Below are 27,801 nucleotides of genomic sequence, written 5' to 3'. Positions count from 1 at the left end.
ATCAGTTTGGACAGGTTTAAATAATCACGAGCTAGGTAGAGACAGATTTTGTTCTTAATTAAAATTTTATTTAGAATTTAAATTTATAGTTTAAAAAGTATGCACATTCTGTAGGTATAAAAGTTTAAAAAAATACATCAATTTATTGATAAATGCTTCAGGTTAAATTTACATTTTCATTCATATCATTATATTGCAATAATTGTTTTGCATCTTTTAACACTTATAAAAATAAATTAGTGAGATTGAATAACCCATTGGAACCATGCTAAAATAATTCCTTAGAAAAGAGGGGTGAAGTTTGCCATAGTAATTCTTAATTCCTTGCTACTGTAAATAAATAACTCTTCAATTAAGGAGTATAATGAAGTACAGGTTAGCAGAAAAGCACTTACCCACAGGGTGAATGGAAAGCCATGGTGGGATGTCAAAAATCGTACCAAAAAGATGTAGAATTAATTTCTACCCTGCCAGCTGGCAGCAACTGACCTCTGAAAACACCAAAGCCTTCTCAGCCCCACCTGCCCAAATCCCCCCTTCCTTGGGGGTGTGTATGTGACCTGTAGAGGACAAGGAATGACTCTCTATGTCCTTTTGGTTAGAAGGACTATCAAAACACCTGTATACAATTTGGTGACTATTTTTACCTGAATCAAGAATGTGTTTCCTTAACAGGAAATGTTTAATGGCTCACCATAAATGACTAGAGATAAAAGAGGCTCTGACCAGATGGTGATAGCTGAATCTAATAAGGTCACAGTGAACTGCAATCCCACCCAAACTCCCCAGGAGTAATATCATTCCACCCCTTCAACCTCATGTGACAATTCTGGCTTCTGTTTTTGGGAGAGTAATTTAAAAAGGAAAAAAAATAAAAGTAACTGGCTTGGTGCTGAACTTGTATCTTGTATCTCCAGAGCCACAACCCTTTAGAGAGGACTCAAATGCATCTAACTATCAGCAGCAGCCAAGAGTACCACAAGAAGAATACATGAAACTCTGGAAAGAGAAAAACGTACCAAAACATCAAAAAACAAAGCAAGATGTTATAAAGGAAAAACAAAAAATATTTTTTGAAAAGTAAATACCTTCCAGACCTTCTTTATATGTGAAAAAAAACATGGAGGAAGAAACAAACAATGAAGAAAAAAAAACCAAACTAAACAAACAGAGAAAGGGTGATGTGTGTGTGTGAAAGTTAATAGTCAACACCTGCAAACGGCTGTTCCTGCAATACACAAGGTCATTTCCATTAATCATTCACCCTACCTTCTCTCTGGCCATGTTTCTGTGCATAAATCAAATGCTGTGTTACCAAAACGGTAACCTTGTCCTGGCATCACTGAACATTCTTCCTGGAAATGGGAACATTTCATAATTCTGAGACCTTTCCTTTACAAAGATGGCTACAGACACATGCACATTTATACATAGATATATACAAACAAGGTTAGAAAAATATTTATTTTTGCTTGTTTAAATAATTACTGAAAAGTGTTAATACAGTAATACGTTAATATTTGTACAATTAAAACTTTATATATAAATATTATATAAAGCATTTTTCATAGCAGCCATTGCATATATAGTAAAACAAGTCTATCTGAAGTCCCTGCTGCAAAACTCAGGCCAAGCAGCGTTCATCCTCTTCTGAGAGGAACATCTGTACCAGAGCCAGGAGTTCAGGAATGAGGAATTCTGCTGCCACTGCCAGCAGAGATGTTGCTTTATCTTCTACCAGGTACTGCCCAGGCCACCTAAGTGCATAGTGTTTTTGGGGAGAAATGTCACTATGTGGAATCACATCACAGCCTAAGCTTGTCTCCAACACAAATCAGGACAACACCTTCCAAGAGAAAGGCAGAAACATTACGGAATGGCTTCAAATGTGCTAACACAAGGTGGGCCATGGCCTTACCACGGGGTGCTCAGGGGCACCATCACTCCTCACTCAGCCAGGGAAGCCCAACAAGGGGCATGGAGGCACAAGGAGATGTCGTGCAGGACAGGATTTAATAACTCATATTTAGTTTGTTTTTATTGAGTTCCCTTTCCAGGTTTCCTATGAGAGTATCAATACTTTCCTGCAAGTCCTTGAGGTGTGCACTGTGATCCACTGCAGAGTCCATGGCTGGCACCGCCAGGCAGCTCCCACAGGGGAGCTCTGTGGGGCCGGGCTGCGGGCGTCCCGCGGGGCCGTCCGGCTCCTCGGCCCTGCCGCTGTCCTCCCCGCTCTCCGTGCCCTCGGAAGGGACATCATCATAGTCTGCCTCCCCCAGGCAGTCCCTGGGGCTTAACAGGTAGTTCTCCCCACAGCTGCTCCAGTCCCCAGCATAGCGGTTGCTGGACGGGCTGTCGAGGCCAGCTGGCCTCGGTCTGAGCACCCCCGACATGTCGGCACTGCTCAGATTCAGCACCTGCGGTCTCTGCCTCTTGGGCCTCAGGTAATTCAGGCAGGAGGAGTGCTCAGGAAACACACTCAGATGTGCTGGCTCTTTGGCAGGTGAGTGATGAACTAGAAGAGAGAAGTTAAACCAGTCACAACTGAACCCATGCTGCAAGACAAAAGTCCATGGCAGCTGCCCAATGTCATCCCTCGATGTCCCACTAAGCACGCATGAATACACGCAATCTTACAGCCAACACATTGCACACTTTTTGCCATTGTTTGATATAAAATAATTAAGAAAAACTACTTTTTCCTAATTTGAAGATTCATGCCAGATTCAAATTACAATAGAGAAGCCTTTCTAAAAGTAGAAACTCCCAGAACACCAATTAAATTCATTGTATGACTTAATCACCATTCAGCTCTGGTCAAAGAAAAGCAAACTGCTCAGTTCACACACTTCATCCAGGCTAAGGAGTAACAGAAAGGAGGCACAGCAAAAGAGATTAAAACACAACAAAACACCACCACTGAGAAACCCCTAGAGAAGCTGACAACACATTGAGCTGAGCTCTCGTGCTTCTCTTGTGCCCTGATGCTCTGTGCCATTGAAGGAGCTGCCCTGCAGTAATTCCTCTGTGCAGCACAAGCAGAGGTACACTCACACGTTTGCTGGCAGGGTTACCTGAGCTCACAAGTGCACATCACAGTCCCTGACTGGCTCCTCTGCTGTGACCTGCTGCCCAAGGCAAACAGCACTGCTCTGCTCACTGCCCTGGGCCTAGTAAGTATCTGAGCTGCAAAACTTCTGGTTTATACACACCACTGCTTCTTGTAATGAGCAGCACAGACTTCCTATTCCCATCCACCCCTGAAAAGGCAGTGCACACAAACCCATGCAGCTCACCATGTGAGCCCCTCCTTGTTAGACTCCCCACACACAAGCACAAAGCTTCAGTCCTGAAATGTGCCCAGTCCTTCTCCTTCTGGATCCACAGTAAGGCCTCTCCAGGGGATTTTGCTTTATGTCTTGCACAGTAACAAGCAATAACTCTCACTGCTTTCCCCCCCCTTACTATAACAAACCCCTTCTGTTTAGACTGTGCTCCATTAAGCGAAGGGCCATGGGTTAACAATAACTTGCCAGTGTTACACGGGCTGGCCAAACAAGGCCTATTTGTTTTCGCCTGGAAATATACGGAAATCGAAGGATTGCACAACACGTTGGTTATCAAGCTGTCTCAAGCTGCAGGAGATTAAATATAGGGGACCAGACTGTGATCCTTCCATTCAATCCAAGTGTGCTGTTCACACTGTGTGGTATTCACCTACTCAGGTCTCTGCATTTGTGTTTTACTTCTCTTTTAACACAATATCCTGCACAGTTCTTGCAAGCCAAGGGATAGGACTCAGCTTTTTCTTCTAAGTGAAGGAAAACTCTACTACTTACCCTACTCCTACCCTCTTAGAGCAATACACACTCCCATGGGCAGAGCTGCATCCACTTGGTTTTGCAGCCCACAGCAGCCATGCCATAACCCATCCCCAGGGTTTCAGGATTAGTTTCTGCACAGTGCTTGCTGCCCAAACAGCTCTTGGTCTCCCTCTTCCTCCACCTACATGCCCCACCTCTCCTGCATAGACTCACTCATCTGACTGAAAGCTTCTATTCATTTTTGGTGATCAGCAGCTTTGGAGCTGCCCACCTGCACCTGACAAGTGAGCAGCAGCACCTTCAGTGACCTCAAACCCATCACGGAGTAGCAACATTTTTTCCTTATTCAAAGCTCTGCAAAAACAAGTAGAAGTTACAGACCCTTTACTCTAAGGATATCTTCAACTCTGCCAAACTACAAGAGTGGAAATAAATTAACCCTATCAGGTCAAAGCTGAAGAGCAGGGGAAAAAAATCCTACACTTCTCTAATATAGATGTGGAAACTTTAATGTCACTGAGTTAGTGTTTTATAGTGTCTTTACTCACATAAATTCTTCACTATTTCTTTCATTATACTCAAACACTGCCATATGGTAAGAAAGTAATTAAAGCAACAAACTTCCCATTTAGCAAAGTGCCCAAATAGACACTGTCATCATTTCTTTAGATTAACAGTGATGCCACAGCATCTCACATTTTAAGAATTCTGATACTGCTCAATCATCCTGTGAATTAATGTACAGTGTCACACCGCGCAAACACACAGCAATGGTTTGATTTTTTTTCCTTGAGTAGATGAAAGTACCTGGCCACAGCTGCAGTAAATAGTGAAGAACCTCTATGTGCTTTTTGAAGTCCAGGGCACTAGCAAGCTCCTCTGAGTCTGTGAAGACTCTGTTGTTATGGTTGGTGGTCTCCTGCCTCTGGCTCAGCAACACAGGGCCAAAGCACACAGCTAAATTCTGGCACGTCATCTTATTCACTTCGTGGTAAGAAGCCACCAGTTTCAGGTGATCCAACAGCATCTTCAGGGTAGCCTGAAGAAACAAAATACTGCTCAGGAAACCAAATACTAGACAACAGTAGTGCAGGTCACAGCTCTAGAGGGAAAATATCAAGGCTGATAGCTCTGGTTTTACCACCAACACTCATCAACAGAACATCCAAGTGCTGAATTAGAAAAGCTGTATTTGACTATGACAGAGCAGACCAATTAAGAGACTTTCTGGTAAGACTCAGTTTCTTTCTTATCTGAACTCATTTTCACAAGGATGAGTTTTCTCACAGTACATCAGGAAGGGAGGAGAGGCTGCAGAAGCAGCACAGATGATCCAGGTACATTAGAAAATAAAGAAACCCTCGAGATGATGTCAGCATCCGAACAAGCTTCCAGATAATTTCAGATACTGTGCAGGCCCCTTGCTCCCTCCCCTCTCCCCCCAGAAGGGGCTGTTTGTGGTGCTACACAGAAATTTGGCAGGTAACAGTGCACAGCTCTCTGACACTGCACAGCAAGGGAAGCAAAGGCTTTATTGCACAAACTTAAGAAAGAGGAATGGATTTGCCCAGGTAATTCTAACATACAGATCAGAGAGCTCTGCAGAAGTGGAGCAGGACACCACACAGGAATTATCATTTATCTGATATTGTAAAAGTAGAGATCACAGCCTTTCATTTGGTTTTAAAGAAACAACATAAAATGAAAACTAGAGCAAGTCCAGCAATGCAGATCCTCCAATTCATTGCAGCATGGAGTTATTTTCACATATGTGGAGCGTCACAAATACAAGTAAGCCACTTGATCTGATAAAGTGTTGTGAGACATTTCATATCCAGTGTGAAAATGTTCCTTTAGTTTCTGAAGCTTGTGATTTACTTGAACGTGCTACCACGACTCACCTTCTCAACATCAGGCAGGCAATCCAGAAGGGCTGCTGTGTGCTCAGAGTCACTTGGGTCATTCTCACAACCACTGGCTGTCATTTTCAAGGGATTTTTCACCATTGCATCCAACACTGCTTCATAGAGCTGCTTGGTTATCAGGGGAGAGGGCAGCTCTCGCAGATAATCCTTTAGGACACCTAATGGGACACAACAGCTGCCTTTAACAAGCTGCAGATTCCCTTTGCAGCAATTTTTGGGAGCATTAAAGCACATCAACTGCACCCATTACACAAAAAAAATCTTCTGTGTCAGTGCCAAACCTGGCACTCAGGAGTGAGGGATGGGAGGGCACAGCAAAGAGGGGCAGGAGCACAGGGCTGCTGCATGTGCAGCAGTGAGGACACTGGGCAGCAGGTGAGCATCTCCCCAAGCTTCCCTCCTTCAGGGTGAGGGGAGGCAAGGAAAGGACTCAGCATCTGAAGTCCACCAGCAGAGCATTCAAGGAAAGGTGCTCCTACAAACATCAAAGTCCAGCTTTTATACAAGCCTATCAGTTAGTTTTTCTTTTCTGTTTATTTTCAGCTATTAAATGATGAGCAAACATCCCAGTGCCAGGGGCACATAGAGCAAAGCACATGGTGCCTTCTCACCCAGCCAAGCACAAACCAAACATGTCCTCATGAGAGAGAGCCACCAGCCCTGCTGCGCCACCACACCACTGCCTCCAGCTGTGACAGATGTGATCCACACCCCCAGGAGGCACTGCCTCAAGTGCCCAGCACCGAGCCCTCCCTGGGGCACAGAAATACTGCAGCATTTCTGCAGCTGGGTGTGCTGGGACAGAGGCTGTTTCAGGGACTGCAACAACCAGGCAAGCACCTCATTAACACCTGTTCTTTCCAAAGAGGAATTGAGGTTTGCATTCTTGTAAGCTGGCTTTGGAACCTGGCTGACACTTCATTTTGAGAGGGGTTTCAGTGATAAAATAACCCAAAATATTAGGGCTTCTAACAGCAGTCTCTGGAAAGGACATAGCGGCATGCTATCCAGGAGCAATATCCAATACAACCAACAAAAAATTAAAGGAAACAAGCCTGCTTCCCAGCAGTTTTCATTTTCCTTAAAAATTTGCTTTCTGTGTCATAAATATCTACTAATTTTAGCTAGATCACAACTGCATTTAAATACTTTGTTAGGAAGAAATGCTGGACTAAAAGAAGCTGTTCAAAAGTAGGTACTGCAGTTAACAAAGCAGCCTGTCCTCCAAACAGGTAAGGTTTGAAAGGCAGATTTTTTTAGCAGGCCCTCCTCACAACCTTGTAAAATCTCACATCACAGCAATTACCATCACACTGTGCCATTCAACAAAGCAACAGTTTTCATCAACTTGAGCCTGTGTAACAGAGCTGTAAAATGAACTGTACAGGGTGGGCTTTGTTACAAGGCAGTTTCTAACAAAGTACAGGTAACAGAAGTTAACATTTCATCCTTCACACGCAGAATGCATGCAAGAGTTGTCTTCTACCTATATAAATATTTTTATTTAGAAAAGAATCCTGCCCTTGCAGCAGTGCCCTGAACCTGAGCTGCCCATCACCTCCTGCTGCAGCACAGCCATGGGGCAGCCAGGCAAAACCAGCTCTGCAGACACCACTCGGCCTCCAGGAGCTCACTCTGTGCTCAAAATGGGAACATCCCCTCAGGAACACAAAATATGACAACAACCACTTTTTCCTGAAAAAATATTTCCCCTGGTGTTTTGGTGGGATTTTTTGTTTGCTTTAAAAAGAATATGCACTATTGGTACTTGGCCACTAAAGTGGCTAGTTTTTGTTTAGTAACTTACTCATATTCCTCCCTTCCCACCAAATATTTTTTCTTCCCTGAATTTAGAGGCTCAGGTTCCCTATGTGGATTAGCTGGTTAAAATATTTATGAAACAAATGTGGCAGATGCTGATGCTGTACAACATGATCTGGGATATTTTCCTTTTTTCATAAGTAAAATATTAGCAAGAGATGCTGACTTCTATCAAGATCTCTTTCAGTTGTGCTTTTTTTGGAGGCAGAGACTGAAATCAAAACCAGCTTACAGTAGGAAATTATATGTTCTAATCAAATTAGCTTATACTAAACACAACTGTCTATTAATAATTATTTAGCAGGAATTCCTGCAATAGCATCCACAATCATAGGACTGCCACCTGCCAAAGGACTTTCTCCTGTCCAGCTCCAGATAACAGGATGGTTTGAGAGCCATGAATGCCCCTTGACCTTTCTAAATCCTTCTGCCATTCACTCAGCTAAATTAGCCCTCTAAGAGGCTGCTGTTATTTTTTTTCCATCAATCTACGCTTCCTGCCGCTGCCAGCCCACTAGCACATTCCTCTTGACACAACCACACACAACAAATTTAGACAGAGAGCAGAAATTGCCATCCACTTCATTAATTCCTCATTTTTCTGACCCACTGAACTGTTAAGAGCATTGCAAGCTTTATGCAGAGATATGAATTCACGTGGATGCCAAGAGACACGATGCAACAACATGGCTACAGGTCAGTTCCATGAACTGCCTGCACGCCTCAGTTTGGTCCATGAGCCCACTTCATTGTGTGTCAGCTTGTGCCAATCCCAAGAGTATTTCTCACTCAAGATTTAATAATTGATGTTCATTCTTTAGTCTTTGGAGAGCTGTCAAAAAAAATATTATTCATCTTTTTGGAAAGGAGCGCTACTCAAATTTCAAAAAGGACATAAGGCAGCACTTCTCTTCAAATCAGCCAAGATTTATGCTGAGGATTCATATTCTGTGGAACACATGTTTTGGCTGACAGAAGTATGAATCATGTGCATCAGCCTCAGCATTAAGTAATCAGGGGAAACATTCCCTCTCAACCCAACTCCCTAAGCACATGCAGTGAGTTTTGTGGGCTCTCTTATTCCTGGCACTAGGCACAGTGGCTAACTCAGCTGTCCACAAAACTGCAGTTTCCCCTGTCAATCCACAGCAGGCAGCTTCCCATAACTGGAGTGGCTGCACTTGGTCAGTGGAAGGTACAGATGCCAAGAGCCCTTCCCTCCCTGCTCCCCAGCCCACAGAGCCCCCACAGTCAGTCCCTGCAGCACAACGCTGACACAGGCACTGCAGGCACCTGCCCAGCACAGCTGCAGGGCTACCAGGGCAAAGAAGCTGCTTTTCAGTGTAATTCCTTACAACTCTTTTCCCTTGTAAGGAAAGCAGCATGTAAGCTAGCTCTTGCAAGAGAAGGCAAACTAAAGGACACCCAATAGACTTTCTGTAAGGCAGAAAACAAAGCTGTGGTCTTTTCACTCTTGCAATGCAAACTCTGGATGCAAAATGATTTCATGGAACAATCTGATATTAGAAGTTCTCACCATTTTTTCTCATTATTTTATTTGTAAAGAGAAGAAAATGATCCAGTTTAAAAGATCATTTATACTTTTTATCTTTACTGGACACCCTGTTTATAAAAACTGTATAACATCAGAGAGAAACACTGGTGGGTTAAAGGTTGGACTTGATGATCTTAAAGGTTTTTTCAACTTAACAATTCTATGATTCTAGAAATACAAGTTTCTGATGCTGACAATGCTGGTACTTATGAACAACACTGAACCCACAGCAAAATCAGCCAAGGCAAGTAAGGCAAACTGACTGGCTGCACACCCTGGACCAAGAGGTTTATGTAACTCAGTAAATGTCATCGGGTAGCATCTTCTGATATGTTGTATCCTTATAAAATGTAATGAATAAAATTAACTCCCAGTACATTGAAATGAAATAAACCTCCAAACAGGGTATAACTCTTCTATACAGCTGGATGTTGGCTATTACAGAAAGGGTTTTGGCACAGAAAATTTACACCCCAACTACTGTTACAATTTCCATCCCTTGATATACAGGCAGTGAATGCTTCTGACTCATTTCTCAGAGCAACTGGCTTACTCAGTGATGCCTGAAATTAGATCAACTTTAGCTTACATCAAATATCAATAGTTATAAAACTGTTCCAGTTTTTAGCAAACCAGAAAAACCTCAACAACTGACTTCAGTTCTGCAGTGCAACTCCTGTGAAGAGAGCCATGTAAGGAGCTGATGCAGACAGGCTGCCCAGGAGCAGCCTTACCTCTTCCTGGAGCTTGCTGAGTGACACCAAGCGAAGGGCCACTCCAGGGAGCAGGAGAAAGCCCAGCAGTTTTTTAAAAAAGCAGTGATCAAATGAAGGCACTTTGCTGCAGCTCTAACTAGCCTGCACAATACAATGGGAAATCTGCTTCCATATCTCCTGCAGTCTCCCCAAAAGGGGAGAACAGCTGGTCCAAGGCAGCCCTGGGTCACATGGTGAGGATCCACCAGCACAGCAGAGGGGCCTGATCACAACCACGCTTTTCCAGACCTTCTCCAATACAAACCAATGGCAGAGGTTTAACCAGCTCCAAGACCCCAGCTCCTTTCAGACTCCCACTTCCCTCTGTACCTGGTGGAGCAGCTACTGAAAACAGGTCCTTCCATGTCTTCCTCTCCCTAAAAATCACTGCTGCTTAATCCATACTTACACATCCCCAAAGTAACTGCACTCATTCCCACCCAGCTCTCAGCAGAAGTTAAAAGCTTGTTAAAATGTCAACAGAAAAAGAGTTCAAAGCACAATTTCCCCCTTTTAAAGGTACATGAGGAACATGGCACAACTCTGTTGGAAGAAAAGCAAGTCAATGTGTTACCTGTTATGACATTAATATCTGGGTACTGGCTCTCACAGAGAGTAACAGCCTTGCTGTCCCTCTCAAACGCCTCTCGAAGCTCCTTCTTCACTGCTGCCGAGCCACAGAGCCGGTACAGCCCCACCACCTGCAAGCACAAAGCACAGCCATGTCAGCCCTGCCTGCCTGGGGACCAGTCACTGCACCCTGTGCTGGGCCACCAGAGAGCCCAGCAGCAGCAGCACTGTGTGCTGTGCCATGAGAGAGCCTGAGAGCAGCAGCTGGTGACTGCACTGTGTGCTGTGCCACCAGAGAGCCCAGCAGCAGCAGTGGTGACTGCACTGTGTGCTGTGCCACCAGAGAGCCCAGCAGCAGCAGCAGGTGACTGCCATTGTGTGCTGTGCCAGCAGCTGTTTGGGAATGCAGCTGGGCTTGCACAGTTAGGCTGTGCCATCACCCCACACAGGACCAGACACCTCCCAGGACACAGGGGCTGGGAGCACTCAGAGAAGGATGCTCCTGTGTTCTCAACAGTCAACGTGCTGAGCAGTGTTTTATTGATGTAACACAAGTCCTAAATTGGAATGGCTTAATGTTTTGCTTTCATGCAGAATCAGGAAAGAAATACAGATTAAGCATATATTTGCTTCTCACCCTACTTATGCAGATCATTATTTTTCCTGGCATAATTGTTTGATTATACAAAATAGAATTCAAACATCAGCAGAAAGAAGTGAGAAGTGTTTAGAGCTTTATGTAAGCAAAATTGCAGTACAAATACAGTCATTAATCATCAGCAGAAGAAAAAGTCACACAACTGACTCCATACTAAAAATGGGCAAAGTTACAAATCAATTAATATACCAACACAAACCCAAAATAAGTGAAAGCATTTTCCTACAGTATTATATAGGAAAAAATAAAAAAATTATTTTTATACCCTTAACCAGTTTCAAGAAAATTATGACTACTCCATTGTTACACCTATAAGATGTTGTTTTAAAAGTTGATAAGATGCTATGAAGTCATGCTAAGACTTCCATGTGTTTCAAATTATATTAAAAATTTTCTGCAAAACAGCTATTATTTAGCATGCTTAAGGTGACAGGAGTGAAACCTGCACCATTCTTGAACTAAATTGCCATTTAAATCATGCACTTTCGTGTATTGAAATTTTCCATTTTATCATTATTTTCATCAGCACCATTTATGTAAAGTACTACTATGATCTTACAAAACTAATTCTTAGAAATATCAATTTTATTTTCATTAGTATTATCGGCAGGTGTGTTGAGCAGTAAAAGATTAATTCAAAACTACCATGGACCCAATACAAAAAATTATCCAAAACCAAGCCAAACAAAAGAACCCCACCTGTACTGTTTTAAAACCATGAGAATGAAGTTATGAAAGCAAAAGCATTTTTCTGGTCATCTATTAATTGGAAAGTTACCCAATGGAATTTGTATCCCCTGTTCTCAACCTAGTATATGCCTAAGAAAATTTCTTTTAAAACTTTAAAGTTTCCTAATGCCACATCTGAAATTCAGGTGGAGATTATGCACCATGACAGTATTTCTAGTCTACAGGAAAGTCAAAAATGTCAGACAAGCATGTGGTTAAAAGAAGAAGTTAACAGTATATTGTGCAGTTTTGGTTCTCTCTGTGCAAATACAAAAACAGATTTCATGCTTGTTGCAGTGTGAAAAGCATCAAGTACATTCAGATAACTCAAATCCCAATTGCTTCATTACCAGTGTTGCCTTGATTACCCAATATCATTTGCATGACTAGGTGCTAATAAACCCATAAAAAAGTGCTGAAACCATAGTACACATATACTAGAAAGAATAAAACTTCTCTTTTCCAATAATTGCATGTGAGGAGAAGTATCCACAAGAAAAATCACACAGCTAATACCAATGATGACTTTCAGCAAGAGCCACATGGAAGTTCCATTTCCCTCTATAGTTCATGACCTGGGTTATAAACAGCAGAGCTAATCTCATCACACCTGCAAGCATATCCAACCTGTCAGCAATTTAAAATAGTAACACTGGTAGGTGTGACTACTTCTCAGTTTCACCTGAATGAGAACAGGTGCAAAAGACAAGGAGGGCTCACCTATGCTGTGGAACAGCAGGCAAGAGTCCTCCCCCCAGTTTCAAATTAATTGCCAAGGGGAACATCTGAGCTTAAGACTGCATAGTCTTTCTTAACAGACCTCTTGTCTAGCACCCACAACCAGTGATGTTTTTCCCATTTCTCATACATATTTTTGTTCATTAGATTACCTCAACCAATAAAAGGATGAAAAAAAACCACTGGGCACTTTTGCTTTGCAGCACTCCCAATTTTGAGGACAACCTGTAGAAAGACAAGGAGCAGTGGTGTAAGGAAAGAACTAATTCAGCCCCTCAGGGACTCACCCTAATGCTGTGTACAAAGTGGTGACAGAGATGGGTCTCAGGCACTGGCTTCAGACTGCACCAAAAGATGGGCTCACTGTGTCCCTGCACAGAGTGTCAGCTTTGGGTCTGAACCATACCATTCTGGCATTTAGATGTGTGTCCCTACAGACTGACCCACGTCTCAGGGGTCAGACATTCTCAAGTTCTCAATTGATCTCTGCTTTTCGAGGGTGACTCTACACACTGGGGGCTGCAGGTTTGTGTCACAAACCCCACTCCTAAAGCTCTGCTGGGAGCAGATCCTGGGAGCAAGTGTACTTCTCCTCTACAAAGGCCAAGCTGGAAGTGCTGACTGCACACAGTCCTGTTATTCTTTACATTACAATAGCCAGTGTTCAATACACACAAGCAGCAAAGGAAAAAAAAATTGACTTGTAAAGATGTTTTCAACTTCCCCCATTTCCACTCGCTATTTACACTGCAACAACAGCTATCTCAACACAGCAATATTGACAAAAGAGATTAAAATATGCACAGTACCTGACAGCCTCTCTTTTCAATCTCCAGAATGCATTTCTGCAACAAAAGTGGCACCATCAAGCCTGCATTTTCCTTCTCTACAACTTTCCGAGCATCCACCCCAAACATCACAGGCTCACGGTCTGTGTCAAGGCCATCAAGAGAGTTTTCCCACTGCTCCATGAGTGACAGCTTGACATAAATAAGCCCCCTGGGCTCCAGCTTGACAGCCAGCTGATGTGTTTTGGTGACCCGAAAGAGAGTGGGAAGAGCCACAGTTCCATGACAACACACTCTGTTTTTCCGGGGGGTGGGTTCCCAGCTGAACACCACCAGCTTTAAGTGCTGAGCATTTTCGATTTCTATGTTGAATGTGTGGTCCATGTCAAGAAATGTTGTCCTACATGTGAGCAGGGCAGTCCTTGCTTTGTTTACTGAGTCAACCTGTATTGCACAAAAGACATCTTTTGAGTCTATTCGTGGTGGCTTTAAGTCTTCAGCACCATAAAAGTGAATGCTCATGAGTCCAGAGATGTACTGAGAGCACTTGGGTTGATCAGAAAAGTTGTAGTGTCTGAAGGCATCAATATCTATTTCGGGTTTACCACTGTTACTTGGAAGGCTCTCCTTTCCTTTCCCACACTTGGTGTCATGTCTGTGTTTACCTGATTTTGTTAAAAGTTCAGGAGAGTCACCATCACTGAGGTAACCACCTTTGTTGAAGGATTTGGAGCTCCTCAAGCTCTTCTTCTTGTAGGTGTGTTGTGAGGACACACTGCTGTCAAGATGGTAACGGCTTATGACATTCCTGCTGGCAGCTGTGGTGGAGTTTCCAGAAGAAGGCAAAGACACTGTATGGCTTGGATCCCGGCAGCTACTTTTCAGCAGGGAGGGAGGATTATCTGAACTACTATGGCTTGAACTTCCCTTCACACTCAGCTTCCTGCTCAGCTCTGGCAGCTTTTTCATTTTCATGGAAAGCTTCCTCACAGTCCTAGGAGATTTAATTCTATCAGGGAAAGGCCAGTTGATTGATCCGCTTTTTTTCAGGGGACTGGGACTTGGAGGAGAAACCTCTGTGGAGGGTATATCAGGTTTGCGTGCAAGAGCAGCTCCAAACCCTTTAGGAGGAAAGAAAAGGAATAATCATTTTCAAACTGCAATTCTCAGCAATGAAAACATAAAACTTCAACTTGGGGAGAACATGTATGATTTGTCATAAACCTGGTAAGTACAATTCATTCAGACACCCTTCACTCATTCACTCAGATGTTCACAAGTGTTCAGAAAGCTGAGCTCTGCTGACTCGTTCAGCCAAACTTGGCAATTCACTGTCAAAAGCCAGATTTGTTCTGCTTTATGGAGATGAAAGGGCCAGAAACTACATATAAACAAATGAGCAATTGCACCCGCTGCATTCAGCTCGAGCCACTTGTGCTGCATCCCCCAGACAAGCACACACAGCCACATTCCTGGGGCACAAGTGCAAGGAAACCAGACTGAAAAAATCCTGGAAAAATGGCAAAGGCACCCTTGTCTGCAGAGCAGTTAGCTACACAGCCAACACATCAGCACTGCCACTCTAATGTCTAGAGGAAAGACACTTGTCTCTAGCAAAGAATGTGGCTCTTTGTGTCCCTCTATTACCTCAAAGAGCCCTAAATCTCTCCTGTGTAGATGCAGGCAGTCTCACACCTTTTCTTTCATTCTTCTCAGCCTCTCCTTTCTACAGCATGATGTAAGATTTATTCCTTCCAAAAGCTGCATCCTGCACTGCCTCATTTCACTGCCTGCCAGCAACCTTCCATGTTTCCTGGCACTACCACCCCACAAGAGTTTTTAAAGTTAGACAGCTCCCAAGTGACACCCTCACAGGAAATCACCCCCCTTTCAAGGTACCAAAATGAAAAAAAATATATAACAGCAAGCACTGATGCTAAAAAGAGCAAAAGAAAAAAAAACAAACCAACAACACTTCCTCAATTTAGCAGCAAAGAACAGTTAATTAAGGAACACAATTAGACATAAGCCAGTATTGCACACAGACAGGAACCTGTGGCTCACCTCATGCTCTCTAATACCCAAGGAAATGCAAATACCAAGTTTTGCTCAAGTCATTCTCACTTTTACCAGCATGAGGCAGTAATAACTGTACGAAAATTGATCAATTTACCTTAGTTAAGAAACAATGCAGGAGGGAAGCTGAGGGCAGAATGATAGATAGATATTAATAAAATTACATTATTACTTTCACTTAGAGTCACTTTTCCTCCCCTTAAGAAACAAAGAGTGCCTCTTGCTAGCAACAGCCATCCCCATCACCATTTTCAAATGTTAGCAGCTCCCAAGAGGACTGGGCAGCCTTGCCTGTGCAGGCTGGGGTTCTACAGAGCCCCTAAACACACCAACCCTGTGTGAAGCAATTAGCCCACGCAGCTCACAGAGACTCAAACACCTTTATCCATCCATCACTCCCCTCTGCTAGCCACAGAAAAGGAGATTGCTTACAGCATATAAAAAGACAGAAAGAAGTGTTGTTTTCACAAGATGCTTAGTAAACCATACTTTAAAGGAGTTTCTCCTTCAGATTTGCCAAGGACTTACTACTTTAATTCTAAACTAACCACTTCAAGTCCACAGCAAGTGATTCTTACAAGTGCTTTGTGCATTCAAATTAATTTTCACCACTGGACTGTAATGTACTTTTTATACTTCACCAAGCCTTAACAGCTAAATCAGGCAATCTGGTCTTTGACCAAAGTCATCTGCTGTGGTTTTGGTTCCCTCGCCCCCTTCCAAGAAAAATCCTACAAAGGCTAGTTCTAGTCTCAATAGAAGTTTGGATTAAGTAACTTTTGCAGACAGTGGCTTAAAAGAGTACCTTTAGAAAAGGAAGTTTCAGTTACGAAGAATAATGCATAGAATCTGTTTTCCAGAGGAACAGAAGAAAATTCATTTAATCCTGCATCTCATGGAAGTAGTTCCCTTGCAGGGGCAGGGCTATTTCTAGCACGCCTGCTGTGCTTTTCTGGCAAGCAGCTAGTTGGAAATGTGGTGTTTGATAAAGGCAGACAAAGCCTTCCCTTGTACTGCAAATCACCGCACGGTCCCACTGGTGGGCTGGCGTGGAGCGCTCTATAGCAATCACTGCCACACTGCAGCCTCTAACATTAATCTCCCCTTTCTGTCAAAACTCTCTGGCACAGGCTTGCAAAAGCAAGCCAGCAAATTAAACTTCCCCCACCCCAACTCATTAAAACCAAAGAGTCACTCTAACACTATGACTTTTCTGTGTCCAACTTGTGCTGCGCTCAGCAGCAAACAGTTAAAGTGAAATATGTGGCTGGAGGAAACTCAACAGTGGAGCATTATGCAGGATGGTATTCCCATCAGCACTGAGCCACATGTTGTTCCACTAAAGCCAGCAATGTGCTGAGGTATGCACGCAATTTTAAAAGAGTGTACATGACAGCTCTGAACAAGCTGCAGGAGGAGTTGTAGCGCAGTCCAGTAACACTTCACTGCCCAGCCTACCCAGCTTTCTCACAAGGGCGACAGCAAAACTGAATTGCACCTCTTTTCTCATCCAAGTTACAAGATTGTGCTGCAAACAGCAGTCAGACATTAAAAATATCCTTAGAGAAGGGTGATAGGAGAAGGTAAAAGGCAAGAGGCACCTGTTGCACCAGGACAGCACAGGGATGGTCAGTTTTATATACACAGCTGACCATGTGTATGTAATGTTTATATTTTACAGTGAGAACACTCAACTCCTGGAAACAAGCAGGGACCTGGTAGAGTCTTCACTCCTGTAGGATTTCAAGCTGCAGCTGCACAGGGTGGGGTAGGTGGTCTCACTTAGGCTCCTTGTTCCCCTGAAGGGTGAGCCAGATGATCATCTGATCCCTCTCCAGCCTGGGCTGTTCTATTATACTGACTTTAATATATTTGCCTTGTGCCTTCTGACACTTCAGCAGTATGAATACAGAAAAAAAAATCTTTCGCAGGACAATGCAAACTAAGTCAAAACGAACGAACCCTAAGTAACAGTGTGTAACATCAGCTGTGGGTTCAGCTTGAGCAGAAAGCCACCCTTTACTTTGCTCAGCACTGTGGCTCTGTGAAAGCAAAGAGCCTTTCCATGGCCACAGAAACACGAAGAGCCCACAGTGCCTCACAAACCAGGCCCCTCTGCCAGCCCATCCATCCAGTGTCCACAGGACAGTCACCAGCGTCCCCTCAGCCGAGCACACCCCTACACAACACTGCTCCAAGGAAAGAGAGGGCTCAGACTCAAGCACCTCCAACACAGGCCCTGCCAGACATGTGCAGTGATTTAGCACAGTAAACATGCTTGTCTGCCCCTGTTTAATGCTGTTTATGTGTTTGGGCACATTTATCACTGTCACATCCATTGCCAGCAACACATGCTGTTTTACAGGCACATTTGACTACCCTGTCATATATGCCACATTCCCCATTGCTTAAGATAGGGTTTCTGAATTATTTTAAAGTTACTCAGAAAACCTGCAATTTATTTTTGGGGAACAAGTTGAGGTAAGTTGGTCAGAAAGCTATCAGGTGCTTACTACACCAAGCTACTGAAGTATGAAACAGCCACTCTCACACCTAATGGAAATGCTGAGTTAATGTATTAAAAGTGAAAAAGCAGCAAATCAAAACAGAAGAGCCCAAATATCTCAAAACCATTCTTGTAGCAAACAATAGGTGAAAGAGGGCTACTGATTTTCTGTGGCAGAATCCACAAGAGATACTGATGTGGATCCTCAGCTGACACACTGCACATCTGCTCAACTGATGTCAAAGGCTGTTAAGTTTCTCAGGTGCAGGCACAGTTCTAGACCTGTTCTGCTATAAAACTTCAGAGCAGAACTGTAAATGGCATTGAGAGAACAACTCGTGATATATCAAATTGAAGTAATTAAGATGTAAGGTAAGCCTCACCTCTATCTACATCAGCAACTGTGCAAAAGAAAATTAAAAAACTAAAAAGCACTTTAAAAAACTGTGTTAGAAAGCAATTATTTGTATGTAAAATCTTAATTACTTATCTAACTGAATAGAAGAATCTCTGCATTTAACAGGTAAATAAAAGTCTTTTTTACCTCTATATAAATTACTACTTTGACCAGTGCAGTCCCTATCTCACATACTGCTTCAGAGTAAAGGAATGGAGAAATTATTAAAATGGTTTAAAAAAATCTCAGAATTTTGTAAAGATAGTTTGTTTTCTTTGGTTACTATACACACTGATACTAATAAAGTTGTGATGAACTCATCAACTCAGGGATCACTTTTATAGCAGCAAAAGACAGAAAATACATTGCTTAAAATTGAAATGGGAGGTGGTTACAGCATAGCCCCTCCAAGGCTCAGGCACGAGAGGTGAAGGGGGTGACCAGTGCCTGCTCTGATCCTCAGAGCATCCACCATGGGGTGTCTCACTGCAGACAGGAGCAAGCACGTGCAACAGCACTTTACTGACCAGATTTAAAGAGTTCAGTATCTCCAAAGCAGCATGAGTTTGCTGCAGATACTCTAAACATCAGTGACCCCGCACAGGAACCACAGGCAGCTCTGCTCAGACGCTGGAGCTGCACCAAGGCACTCCAAGGCTGGAGCACGACAGCAATGCCAGGCACTGCCTGCTCAGGCTGCTCTCATGAACATTTCCTCTCCTCACTGGGTCTCTCATGGCATGAAAAGCAGCTCTGCCCCTATCTTCCCCACCGGAAGATATAAACACTTACTCAGGACAAATGAGAAACTGCAAAAGGCAATAACTGTTTGACAGAACTGCTCCCACTCCACAGTGTTACATCCTGCTGTTTCTCTCACCAGCAGGTCTTTATGGCATTGTCACCCCATGAAGCCAAGACAAATGCATAAATAAGCCCCTGACCTCCAAACGCATGTGCACAAACTCCCCAAAAATCCATCTAAAAACTGGCTTCACCTCTGCAGGAGAAAGAGGGAGCAGAGGGATCTTTCTGCCAAATCCCTAACCATTCTGGTATCTCACACACTGTGCAAGTATTTCACATCAATGCACTTCTGTCTTGTGAAACCAAAGCTCCTTGCACTTGAAAAACAGGTAAACCACGAAGCATCTTCCATCTAGGAAATAAGCATTACATTTCAAAAATAGTATTTGTAACATGTGGAAGGAAAGATGTAGATTGCATTTGCTGCCCAGTACACTCTATGTATATTGCTGGAAGCTTGCCTGCAACATGTAAGCATGCAAAATATTCGCATACACTGGCCCCAAAAGATGTATTTGGAAACCAGGATAATGGTCACAGCCTAAGTGGAGAAAGAGCCCTGTAGTTTTAATAGGAATTAAGCCAAGTTCCATTCGGCACATATCAGGGTTAAGTGGGAATATGGGATCCATCTTCACTTGCCATAACATTGGAAAGAAATTGTTTACAGTGACTCTTACCAGGATTTTCCACCCAGACAACTAACTCAAGTACATTTTTAGTAGCAAAAGCACAATCCAGATCCTGGCAACCTTCAATGCACCAGTCCTACCAGGATGTCTCTCAGATACAGACACACGAGATGATTCCACTCCTTAGGTAGGCTCTAATACCAACAGTTATCCTCCACAAAAGCAAAAATATTGTAAATATTGTAAAAAACAGAAGGCACTATTCAGAGCTCTGTGGTATAAATCTGTCTCAGAAGCCAACATTACAAAGGGATGCTTTTCTTTAATAATTTGCAGGTGATACACACAGCAATAAAAACACACAGTTAAGAGCTCCGTCCTAAAGAGTTATTAAAAAAATTTACTTCAACATTTTACTGTGAAAAAAATTCTCATCTTGCATTTGTAACAAAAAAAAAAATTCTATTTTTCAATCATAACCATTTAGTCTGTGCAAAGAGACACACAATTAAAAACAGCCTCCAGGGTTCTTTCCACTTAAATTCTTCTCCCACAAACCTAGGAGCCTAAGCTGGGCTATTTCTACATTATTAACTTGGAACCAAGTTACCTTCTTACTCCTATCTTTTGAATGCATGTTATAAAGAAAATACATTATTTTTTTTCCAAGCTCTGCTATAAGGGCCCCTTATTTCTAGTCAGTTTCTTTTTTAAAGCCAACAAGGCTAGAATTATTCACTAAGGAATTACCTGACAAATCCTATTAACATAAATGGCATTTACTGTAGAAAGTAACCAGATTAATACCAGGAGCTAGCAGCGTAAATGAAGACTATGGGACAAATTAGCACCTCTACAACTATGATCCATTGTACTGGAAACAGTATTTCCAGTTACAGGAAATACCTGTTTGGTGCTCTGTCTGGAAAGACCCACAATAACAGAATTCTATCATTTATTCTTTTCATAAAGAAATCTTCTGTCTAATAAAGACTCAAAAAAGCAAGCAAAACGAAAAAAAAGGCATGACTATTTTCACTCTACAATTTGGAAATCCAAGTAAGGCAAAAATTTTAAAGTTAAAATTGTTTCCATTGTCCAAAGAGCAAAATACCAAATGACAAAATAAACAAATATATTTATTTTCTTGGATTTTATACTGCCCCACTTTTTTCTGTCTGTGCTTCCAGAAATCTAACATTTAGGCTCCAATGCTAACCAGTACTGACATATTACATATGACATCAATAAGAAAGGTAGGCAGACTTTTCCCCAAAGGTTTAATTTCTTATTTGACAGGAGTTACTGCTTAATGTACCAGCTCTCTACAAACAGAGACATCCATTTCATACCAGCTCTATAATTCAAACAAGGTCCTATCACAAATAAAGTGAAATTGGCCATGGTGCCTTTCATGTAGTAATTTTATATGGATGAGCTGTCATTTTAAATTTGACTGAAAATAACTGTAGATACTTTAACTGGATTAAAAAGAACTAAGCCACTTCTCCATAATAAAGCCAATTACCAAGCAGCAGGGATCCACTTCATCATCAATTAATCTATTCAATGTGATCACCACCCAACACATGGAGAAGGAGAGCTGCATTTGAAGCACCTTAATTAACTAAATGCATAACAAACTATCAGGTGAAATTCGTAACTTCCTCCCAGGTTCAGGACACTTTTAAATCAACAACTTTGCTTTCAGAAATAAATGCAGTATGAAAACAAGTTTGACATTTTTCTTCTTACAACAGGGACTAACTTCTTTAAAAAAAGAAATAGTCACCCACGTATGGAGAGATTAACCAACTAAGTGGAGGTCAAGCAGTTTGCAGGACACACACAGCTTTCCTAAATAACCACACTTAGTGACCTCTGCAAAGCATCTAGAGCCCCAACAACAACAAAAATCTACCAAAGAACATATTATCTCATCTGTCTTGCAAGCAAATAAAACTGGTCTAGGTATTTAAAACAGCTATAAAGTGAGTATTTGTCGTAAATGCCCAAAAACTTTAACACACTTTGCAACTAAAAATATGCCTGTATCTGCAGCATTTCCATGAAAAGAACAAAATGTGAGCCCCCAGAAGACCAAGAGTTTTTTCTTCTGCTGTTAACAGCAGTTGCTGTGGTGCTTTGAAAACAAACCCTGTTCCCAGAAGGAATATCTCTACACCAGGAATCCAGGCACAGCAGCTCCCAGTACAGAGGGACATGGGGCCAGAGACTGCCAGGATGGGGACAACCCAAAAAGTTGTTCCTCCAGAAGGCAATGCACACCTGGGCTCCCACACCAATGTTTCAGGTCCTTTCTGAGGAACCAGGCAGAATGACAGGCTCTTAAATGTCAGTGTAAAGTGTAGCCTTTCTCCAAAGAAAGAAACCTGGCATTCCCTGTCTCCTGAACTTTATGCTGTTTCTAACTTTGAATAGGACACTAGAGTTAAGGTTGAGATAATATGAGGCACGTAAATAATTAAAAGTAATACCTTTTTGGAAAGGGTTGGGAGAGTTTTTTCTACTTACTTTTGTTTGGTGTGGTTTTATATTTGTTTGGGGTTCTTTAACAGACTGGGAAAAATCCTTAATATGATGCTGAATTCACACACTAATGGAATTATGGAAACGAGACTATCAAACACTCAGCCAAAGATAACAAGGAACAAAGAGGCTGCCTTCTGAAAGTGAAAACCACTCTTCTGCAGTCTATTAGATTAGCCTGAGACAGTCAACAAGACAGTAATTACAGAAAGGGACGTGATGAATAGCATTTACATGGTCTACCAAAAGGTCTTTATTAAAAAAGTCCCAGACAGCAAGTTAAAGAAACTTCTGCAGACATTAAGTAGCTTTGAGGCAGGAATCCAAGGCCAGGGCTAGACACCAGCTGACAAAGGAAACACAGTGTGTCCTCACATTACCAGGCTCATTTTGTAAAACCTTTGTTTTCAGTGAGGTGGGGGCCAGAGAGAACCCAGGGCAAGCGCACCTGGAGATGCCATGAACAAACTGACTGTGAAACAACTGTGCACATCTGCACTTAGCAGGCATCAGCCTCACAACCTCAGTCACTTTCAATGCACTCGACATGCACTTCCACCAAAAGTTTACTTGATAACGTAAGAGGCGGAGAAAGAGAAAAGAGACATAACCAAGGAACACCTATGTTCCTGGGCAGTCTTACCTGTGGAAGGACACTTGAAGGCAGGATTGTCCTCTGCTGCTGGCACAGCGGGAGCCTTGCAGGCAAACCTCGGCAGGGGCTGCTGTGTGTGCTCCCCGGGCTGGGCGCCATCCGCCGGGCTGCCCTCAGCGGGCTGTGCCGCTCGGCCGCCCCCCGCGCCCTCCGCGGGGCGTGCGGTTCCCTCATGGGGACTCACAGCGGTCCCAGAGTCACCCCCGGCGTGGGCTTTGTACCGAACCGACGGGGAGCCCGCAGCAACAAGGCTATTCACAGCAGAAGGGTGCACCCCGGGCAAGTCGGGCTCATCGTCTTCAGGGATGGGGTTGTACCATATTTCTCCTTCATCATCCGCGTCGCCGTCCTCGCCGCAGTCGGGGGCGGCGCTGCCCAGCGCGGCCGGGCCCGGCGGGGCGCAGCTCCGCGCCGGCCTGCACGGAGCCCAGGGCACGGCGGGCTCCGGCAGCGGCACGGGAGACCTGGGCACCGGGACAACGGCCCCGGGCACTTCCTGACAGGCATCTTCTTCTTCCAGGGGAGGAGGGGGCCGCCGGTGAGTGCTCTGCTGCAGCCAGCTGCGTTTCTTGGAAACGGTGATGCTGTTCACCTGCGGCCTGTGCTCGGGCACCTCGCCGGCCTGGGGGCACTCGGGCTCCTTCCTGCTTCTCGAAGCTATGTAAACATTTTCTATGAAATCTGAAGGCAAAAAGAGAGGGAAAGACAAATGTTTAGAATATCGTTTGGCTTTTGACAGATGAACACATTTGCTGTCGTATAACACTTGCATCAGACCTCATCCAAAAGGACAAAAGATAAGGTGATATGAGCACAAAATTAGATTTCAGCCCATCAAAGCAGAATGTGCACATACCTAATAAAAAGCCAGGCATGTTTGGCTGTATTTTTAACACCACGTAATTTAGATAAATGGCAGTGAGATAGCTCTGCTGAAAGGTCATGCATACTTCCACAGAAATAACTGCTTTTTTCTGCCAAGTTCAGGTGCAATCGGTCTGAAAAGTTACTACACAGTACTTCTCCAGTTTACTTATGCCAATGAAGAAACAGTCCCAATGTACTGCTTAAATGGCTACAAAATCCCCACATATATTAATTTCTAGATTTCTGTATAAAGGTGATGATATGTCCTACACCAGAACCTCCAGCCTCCTGTCCTTACCAGCTTTATGCAACAATTAAGACAGAAGCATCCCCTGATTTGGGGGGAATAAAACAAACCACACCATCATGAAAATAAGGAAGGAGAAAGAAGAAATATAGAGAAGTTTATAAAAAACAAAAATTTCAAGCAAGAAGTAAACAAATTCCACTGACTGTTCCCAAAACTTGAGAGTTTCATTGAAGCAACAAACATTTAATCGTCCATGAAAAGTGCTGCTCACACTTGAGCCCCCTGCCAGAGCACAGCCGAGCTCCACTCAGCAGCAGTGCCACACTCCCCTGGCTGCAGCACATCAGGGAGCTGCGACCCCTGCACTAGGACTGGAAGAAAAGCTGCAAACACATCTAAATCAAAATCAGGGAGCAGGTCAGGTAACCCTCATGCTGCTCTGCACACCAGCACAACCCACACTTTTTACAGATTGAGCCATTGAGGCTGAATGGGGATACCTGGGTTCACATAAACAGACAACCTCTTTTCACATGAAGCATTCTGCAACTGGATATTAGAGATGGAAGCAGCTATTCATTACTGCTTGAACATTATTCTTAGCAAAGAATTATTTTCACACCAATAATGGATGTTAAAATATGGGCACCTTTCTGGAGGACTCATGGAGCAGCTCCGTAAATCCAGCCAAGTTTGCTGTAGAAAGGGAGACATGAAAAAGACTCATTTGAGCACCTTCCCTTTGACCCTCTTTTTAGGTTTGTACTTTAATGATAGAAGAGATCCTTGATAAGATCTGAAACACCACCATTTTATTTGATGAAAGATTCATCATTTGGTGATTTTTCAAAAGCATACAGTTTGCTTGTTCAGCTAAACTGCAGTATTATCACTGTTTGTGATGAGAAGAATTAACTTGTTTCAAAGAATTAACAAAATTAATCATGCTCCTTCTGAAGCCTCTGCACTCCTCCACTGAAGTGCTTTGCTACACTTGGGGCCTAAGTCAGGCAGCTAACAGAATTTGAGGGAAATGTGCATGCAGATGTCTTGTCAAAGTTTCAGTGATTTGGCAGCAATCATGCTCCTGCCCCCACCCACAGCCTGGAAATGGAAGCATGCTGTTGTAATGGTTCCTCCTTACACACTGTCACACTACAATTTCACGTAAGAACTAACCAAAAGGATAGGAAACTAATCTGCAATGGGCACAGGGCTATGCCTATGTTTCCAAGAAGTCTCTTTGGGTCAGGGACTTATCAGGCAGGCATTTTCCTGCCAGCGACAAATATCCCAAAGTCCTTGTTTCATTCCAAGGCTGGTCCCTGCTCTGGTGACATAAATAGATGGAGCATCCGAGAGCTGTATTTCCACAAACAAAAATATCTGCTACTTCCTGCTCTGCTGCACAAACACGGGTCCTTCCGCACTGCTTAGGGCAGGCTGCAGTTCCCAAAACAACAGCTCCTGAGCAGCACAGTGTGCCTAAACACACACCCAGGGACACATCTGGTGCGAGCCTCAGGCTGCCCTTCAGCCCGAGCAGCAGAAAACTTTGTTTTCAACATCCACCCAGGTATCTCCATAACGAGCCATCTGCAAAAGCTTAGTGCAGAGCCATCAATGCAGAGCCTCCAGCCTCCTCCGCCAAGGCTGCCCACAGGGACACTCCACCTTCCACAGGACTCAGGACGATCCCAACTCATCAGCCACATGCTGCCAGAGGTCACTGATTGGAAATGCCCACTGAAACTTACCCACATTATACACTTACATCTCCCAGCTGCAGTTTCTGCAATTGCTAGCAGTATTTGCAAGCACTGCTTTGCCTTTATTCGAACTTGGCCCTGATCCTGAAAGCCCTTATGCCTGTGTTTATTTTAGTAACAAACTGGTTCACATGCAAGTATCTGCACAACCAGTGGTTCAATATCACAGAGCTAGTTTTCAATGTTGTTAGCTGTTACAGGAGTGAGTCAATTTTAAATAAATACAAAGCTCTGAGAGACATACAGGTCAGGAACATACTTTTTGTTCTAGAGCAATGCTTCATTCAGAAGAATGCTGTCTACTATTAGCATTTTCACATACTTATTTAATATTACATTTAATATAGTAAAGATCGTGTCTCCACACAAATACCAAACATGACAACAGTTCCTTTTCAAAAGGCTTCAATATGGTGTTCAAGAAAAAAAAAAAAAAAGTCAGGTATTTCCTTCACCTTTCACTCCATTGACAGAAAAATTAAATAAATCAGTACTTCAAGTTAAGCTATAATAGTACCAACACGTGTATGCTCAGAAATCACAGCTACAATGTTTCAACTTTACTGCAGTCAAAGCTGACTTTATGCCAACTCCGTGGGCACAGAAAATACTTCACCACGATCCCATGCCTTGCTTTGCAGATTGCATGGAAGCAGGGAACAGCTTTATCCAGCCTCTCCATATATGGATCAAACAACTCTCAGTTCTTCTGGCAGATATTTAAACACGTTCTCTTTCACTAAATTTCCTAACAAAAGTATAAGATACAACTACTATATATTCAAATGGAACACCGACAAAACGGAAAATTGATCTGTAAGATTCCGAGTGCATCTTTAAAAAGCGAACAAACCAACCAAGCCCAGCGGGCAAACAGCAGCCGAGGAGTGACAAGCAGATGTGGGAGCCAAGACAAGGCGCACGGACGCGCACCCAGCGCTGGTCGGAGCGCCAGGAGCGCTCGCTTTCACGGAATTCCCGCTCCCAGAAGCAGCGCAGGTAGCGATGGCACGCTGCCGCGGCCGAGGAGCCATCCGCGACCCAAGCTCCCGCCGGCGCCGGGCAGCGGGCACGGAGCATCCCGGTGCCGCGGGAGCCCCCGCCCGGCGCCGGCCGGCAGGTGGAGGAGCAGGAGCTGCCGCGGGCGGGCAGCCGGAGCCTCGCGGCCGAGCACTTACCCTGCGGGGCGCAGACCCCGCCGTGGCGGTGCCCGGCGCCCGCCGCCGCGCCTCGCTGGGACCTTCTGCCCCGCAGCTTGGAGAGCGTCCTGCGGAGCGGTTCGGCCATGCCTGGCGCTGCCTCCGCGCCGCGCTCAGCGGGCGCTGCCCCCCGGCCCGCGGGAGCGCGCAGCCCCCGAGCGCCGTGGCCGCCCCGCCGGCAGCCCCGGCCCCGACCGCCCCATGGCGCCGCCGCGCGCGCCCGGCCTCGGCTCCGCCGCGCACATACTTGGCATAGCTCAGCGGGGTGAGAGGGCGCCCGCGCCGCGCATGCGCCCCCGCCCCGCCGCGCTCCGCCTGCGCGCGGGGTCGCCCCAGGGGAAGGGGGCTGGCTGAGGGGCGGGCTGTGTACGCCGGGGGGAATGCCGAGCCCCCGGAGCCGAGACGGGCCCGGGAGTGCCGTACCCCTGGCCCCGGGCACTGTGCAGGCACAGACTCCCCATCGGTACCCGCTCCCCACGGCGGCCCCAAGTGTCATCATCTCCTTCGGCCACCATGTGCGTGGCGTTTCTTGACCAAGACCAAAAGAATCGCAGCATATTTTAAATAGGTGTTTTCACTTATTGTTGGCTCCCCCTGCCCCCAAAGGAACAAGTCCCTGGGCTGAAAACCCATTTCTGTCCCTGGGCTCAGGCTGTGCGTGTGGCAGGTCTCAGTTCCCGGCAGGTTCATCGCAGGGCCTGGCGTGTGGGGATGGAGCTGGCCTCGCTCT

At 44.3% G+C, this 27,801-nt stretch overlaps 1 protein-coding gene across 1 annotated transcript; it reads right to left on the bottom strand.

Moving 5' to 3' along the window:
• Positions 1 to 114: 114 nt before the first annotated feature.
• SYDE2 (synapse defective Rho GTPase homolog 2) lies at positions 115 to 27,242 on the bottom strand. Its single transcript, XM_064720248.1, has 7 exons — positions 27,051 to 27,242; positions 22,975 to 23,667; positions 13,385 to 14,484; positions 10,455 to 10,581; positions 5,726 to 5,907; positions 4,632 to 4,863; positions 115 to 2,515 (listed from the first exon to the last, which is right to left on the bottom strand). Exons 1-7 carry the CDS (start codon positions 27,157 to 27,159, stop codon positions 2,013 to 2,015), a joined length of 2,946 nt encoding a protein of 981 aa, XP_064576318.1. The 5' UTR covers positions 27,160 to 27,242; the 3' UTR covers positions 115 to 2,012.
• Between the last annotated feature and the right edge of the window lie 559 nt (positions 27,243 to 27,801).

Source organism: Zonotrichia leucophrys, chromosome 8, assembly GCF_028769735.1.
Source record: "Zonotrichia leucophrys gambelii isolate GWCS_2022_RI chromosome 8, RI_Zleu_2.0, whole genome shotgun sequence".
Classification (NCBI taxonomy): Eukaryota; Metazoa; Chordata; class Aves; order Passeriformes; family Passerellidae; genus Zonotrichia; species Zonotrichia leucophrys.
The sequence above is the reverse complement of the archived record's forward strand: the minus strand, read 5'-3'. Positions and strand labels throughout refer to the sequence as shown.